At 42.5% G+C, this 4,847-nt stretch overlaps 1 protein-coding gene across 1 annotated transcript; it reads right to left on the bottom strand.

Annotated features, from left to right (window-relative positions):
• Positions 1 to 530: 530 nt before the first annotated feature.
• Positions 531 to 4,519, bottom strand: LOC148583047 (uncharacterized). The gene is made up of 3 exons (XM_088511510.1): positions 4,144 to 4,519; positions 3,603 to 4,036; positions 531 to 3,500 (listed from the first exon to the last, which is right to left on the bottom strand). The coding sequence occupies exons 1-3, from the start codon at positions 4,517 to 4,519 to the stop codon at positions 531 to 533; spliced, it is 3,780 nt and encodes a 1,259-aa protein (XP_088367636.1).
• Positions 4,520 to 4,847: the final 328 nt, after the last annotated feature.

The following is a 4,847-nucleotide window of genomic DNA, read 5'->3' as shown; positions in this document are numbered from 1 at the left end:
AAATAATAGCCAAATTCCATCAACGTAAAATATTAGAGTTAATAAAATTGTGACATTTATCTTATTTAAATAAATGTCACACTAATAAAATATATTAAATTAATGGATAAAATTTGAGTATAAGTATTACATTATTTGTTTGATATTCCTTGAGAATCTCTGAATTTGAGAGGTTCAAATTAAAATCTAAAATATCCGATGAACTCTGTAAGAGCATTCGCAATGGAAGAATTAAATGTTATTTTTATCTAAGATAGCTCTTCAAATGTTTAAAAAACCCCCTACATTGAATTAGCCAAAAGAAAATGTAAAATAGATATTTGATTGAAAGAGCTAAAAAAAAAAAGCTAAATGTAGCAGCACTTTTCAAGGGAGCTATTTTATTTTTCATTGTTTCTCTCACCTATTTTCTCTTTTTCCCAAATCTTTTCCCACTTTTTTTTTTTTGCATGTTCTCTTTTTTCCTTCTTTTTTTTTTTTTTTTTTTTTTTTTTTTTTTTTGAAATGTGTTGATCAATATTATTAATGGATCATTGACAAAACAATTGCTCTGTCAATACAATGTCTCTAATACAAGGAGGTTCCTCTTCCAACCATACAATATCATTGGCTTGTGTGAGAGCCAATTTAGCTAGTCTATGAGCCGCCTTATTCGCCTCACGATGTACATGCTCTACATTCCACATAGGAATAGCATTTAGCCCAAACCTGACATCCTCAATCAACTGGCCTAACAAACTAAGATTTTGGCCTTCGTCTTTAATGGCTTCGGTAATTTGCTTGGCATCTCCTTCTAGAATTAGTTGCTGCACTCCCTGTTCATGACCAGATATGACACCAAAATATGCTGCTAACGCCTCCGCAGCTGCTGAGTCCCACTTTCCCAACCGCACAATACTTTTAGCCACTATAACTCTACCTTCATGGTCACGCATGACTAACCCAAAGCCCATTTTGCCTTCTTTCTTGTTGAGAGCTGCATCTACATTCACTTTCATCCATCCTCTAGCTGGTTTTCCCCACCTAGGAAGTTGCTCCCTTCTCTCCAGAATTTTTTTGTCTTCCACCGCATTCGCATTCTCATAGTCCTGCACTGCCATTTCCGCATCATGAGAGATCTGATTCGGGTGAGAGAAGGTTTTATCATAAATCCAGCCGTTTCTTCTCAACCAGGTCCTTCTAGATATTTCTGAGAAAAGTCGAAAGAGTTTATCGCCCCCCATCTCAAAGACACCTTCGACCACCTGGAGGAAATCTGGTCCTCTAAGGGAACATTTCTGGAAGAACATCCGGCTCACCCCCCAAACGTCTCTTGCTGCAATGCAATCCCAAAGAACATGCAGCGTTGACTCAATCTCCAAGTTACAGATAGGACATAAAGGATCCTCAATCACCTTTCTCCTCATCAGATTCTCCCTAGTTGGGAGTATATTCCTGCAGGCCCTCCACATAAAATTTTTCACCACATTAGGAGAGTGCATCTCCCATATTCCTTTCCATAAGACATTGTTCCCTCTCTGGCTAGAGCTTTCTGGCTGGCTCTCATTTTCTTGTTCCTTCATCATATGGTATGCACTTCTTACCGTGAACACTCCATTTTTGGTTCCTCGCCACACCAACTTATCCGGTTGGTTAGTGAAACTAATTGGAACAGAATAAATGGCTTCTCGATCCGCCTCATTAAAAATTCTCTCGATAAGTGTTATATTCCACCCCTTTCGATCTTGGTCAATCAAGTCCTCCACCTTTGCTTCAACCTTAAGTAATCTTGGAGGAGATTGAGCCATATAAGTGGATGGGTTATTGAGCCATTTGTCTCCCCATATTCTGACCTGGGATCCAGACCCAATACGCCAAAACAACCCATCATTGACAACCTTGCAAGCTCCTTGGATACTCCTCCAAGCGAATGAAGGTTTGGTCCCCAATTGTGCCTCCAAAATCGAACATTTTGGATAGTATTTCGCTTTAAGAATTCTTGCCGTTAAGCTATCCGGTAATACCCAAAGTCGCCAACATTGTTTAGCCAAGAGAGCTTGGTTGAAGACACTAAGGTCTCGAAATCCCATACCGCCTTGTGTCTTTGACATCCCCAATTTCTTCCAACTCATCCAATGAATACGGTTGTCATTGGAGCGATGGCCCCACCAAAAGTTTTGCATCAACGAATTTAAATCATGACACAAAGTTTTTGGTAGGAGAAAGACGCTCATACTATAGGTTGGGATCGCTTGAATAACCGCCTTAAGCAAGATCTCTTTTCCAGCTTGGGATAAAAAATTCAGCTTCCAGTCTTGCAGCCTCTTCCACACCCGTGCCTTAATGCCTTGGAATTCGGCCATTTTTGCCCTCCCTACAAGAGCTTGAAGCCCCAAATACGTGTCAAATCTCTGTGACTCAGGGATGCCTGCCACCTCTAAAATTTGCTGTTTCACCCGGGGCTCAGTGTTCCTACTAAAAAAGAGAGCTGTTTTGTCTCTATTTAGTCTTTGGCCAGAAGCCCCTTCATAAGTACTTAGAACTTCCGAAATCCGATGCCAACGTCGCAAATCAGCTCTGCAAAACAATAAGGAGTCATCTGCAAAAAATAGGTGGTTAATTTTAGGTCCACTACGAGAAGTAGGGACTCCTTCAATGTACCCTCTTTGACCCGCCTTTTCAAGGAGAGAGCTTAAGGCTTCCGCGCATAGTAAAAACAGGTACGGGGAAATAGGGTCACCTTGTCGTATTCCCCGAGATGGAAAAATGTGACCAGCTGGGATCCCATTCACCAAAATGGAATAATTGGCCGTACGGACACATGCCATGATCAGATTAATCCATCTCTCTGTAAGGCCCATTCGCCGCATAATGGCCTCCAAAAAATTCCATTCTACTCGGTCGTAAGCCTTGCTCATATCCAATTTTATGGCCATGTATCCCTTCTTCCCCCACATTCGGGTATGCATCGAGTGCAACGTCTCGTACGCTGCTAGTATGTTATCCGAAATCAATCTCCCAGGTACAAACACACTTTGATTCATAGAAATCAAACTTGGCAAGACCACCTTCATTCTATTAGCAATAACTTTGGAAATAATCTTGTAAAAAACATTACATAGACTTATTGGCCTAAACTCCGTCACCCTTGAGGGGTTTGTCGTTTTAGGAATAAGCGCTATATAAGTAAAATTAAGCTCCTTATCTACTATGCCAGAGTTCAAAATAGTAAGAACAGATTGACATACCTCCTCGCCCACAACCTCCCAGTTATCTTGGTAAAAACCCGCAGAGAAACCATCAGGTCCGGGTGCCTTATGGGGTGACATTTGATTCACAGCAGCCACAACCTCATCTCTGGAAAACTCCTTCATCAGAGCCTCATTCATATCATGGGTCATGCGGCATTCCAACTCAGCCAAACAAATATCAAAATTAGAGGGAGCTGTAGACGTGAATAAGGACTGGTAATAACTCACAAACGCCTTCTCCACATCCTCCTTTGATTCCCAAAAACTCCCCTGCTCATCAATAATACTAGATATCTTATTCATATGTTTTCTTTGGGATGCACATGCATGGAAGTATTTTGTGTTTTTATCCCCCTCTTTAAGCTATGCCACCTTAGATTTTTGTTTCCATTTTATTTCCTCCTTCTCCAAGAGTTCCTGCAGTTCACGTTGCAGCCCCTTCATTTGCTCCTTATCCGAATTTTCCATGTCCTGCTGCATTGCTTCCAGCTTCTGATTTTTTTCCTGCAGGATTTTATCAATAGCCGCTACCTCCTTTTTTCTCCATATAAGAAGGCCCTTGGAGCACCCATTAAGCTTGCCCTTCATATCTTGCCAACGGTCATTTCGGTGAAATTTCTTTAACCAAACTTTTTTCACTACTTCCCTAGCTCCTTTCTCTCTTGCCCATTGAGCCTCATACCGAAATTTCTTGTGCCTCCCATACCTCCGATTAGCCCCTCCTATGGAAAGAAGAAGCGGCAAGTGGTCTGAATTAATAACAGCTTCAGTCCCAACCTCAACTACTGGATTTATGGCACACCAATCTGCATTAGCACCATTCTGTCCAGCCTAGCTTGTATAAAAAATGCTCCATCCTGCCCATTGTTCCACGTGAACCTAGCTCCTTTGCACCCGAGATCAGAGAGCTCACAATAAGAGAGTGCACTCCTAAAGGCATCCATTTGACCCATGGCTCTCTCCACACCTCCCCATTTTTCTTCTCTAGTCGTGACTTCATTAAAGTCGCCGAAACACAGCCAAGGCTTGGGGTCAAGACCAGCTAGGTGGCGCAAAAGAGCCCACGACTCATGCCTCGTATGTGGTTCAGGATTTCCATAAAATCCAGTCAATTTCCAGCTCTCCCTTCCACGACACGGAAACAAAAATGCGTTTATATGTCTTCTACTATAATTTTGAATTACAAGGTTCAAATCCTCCCCCCATAGTAGAGCGAGGCCCCCACTACGTCCCACACAATCCACGACAAAACAATTTCTAAATCCCATCTTCCTTCTAACTTTCTCCATATCCTTTTGACGTAACTTAGTTTCCATAAGGAAGACTAAGTTGGGTCTCTTGACTTTGCATAGCCGGCAAAGTTCACGAACTGTTCAGGGGTTCCCAAGCCCCCGACAGTTCCAACTTAAGGCTTTCATTGCGGTCGGCGGGGCTGGGGCCCAGCACCCGCCATTCCCGATCCGGTCAGTCTTTCATCCCACCGAAGCTGTTCAGCTCTTCTTTCTCCATTCCTTCTTCCTCGTTTGTCTCCATGGAATTCCCCTTCCTGTTCCCCTTTAGAACGTCTTTTTCGCGTGTCCAATGGTTCAGGAACAGTAGTTCGCAGAGGTGTCGCAG

The sequence above is a fragment of the Corylus avellana genome, chromosome 11, assembly GCF_965113065.1.
Source record: "Corylus avellana chromosome 11, dhCorAvel1.hap1.2, whole genome shotgun sequence".
NCBI classification, from domain to species: Eukaryota; Viridiplantae; Streptophyta; class Magnoliopsida; order Fagales; family Betulaceae; genus Corylus; species Corylus avellana.
Note: the sequence above shows the minus strand (reverse complement) of the source record. Positions and strands in the feature narration are given on the sequence as shown.

Bases quoted from the DNA above. Each gene is read 5' to 3' on its own strand.
- LOC148583047 (XM_088511510.1), bottom strand. From the start codon at position 4,519: ATGGAGAAAGTTAGAAGGAAGATGGGATTTAGAAATTGTTTTGTCGTG. The intron at 4,037-4,143 runs GTGAGCTCTCTG...GTGCTAATGCAG, and splicing joins TAGGAGTGCACTCTCTTATT to ATTGGTGTGCCATAAATCCA. The intron at 3,501-3,602 runs GTGGCATAGCTT...ATTGATGAGCAG, and splicing joins AATGGAAACAAAAATCTAAG to GGGAGTTTTTGGGAATCAAA.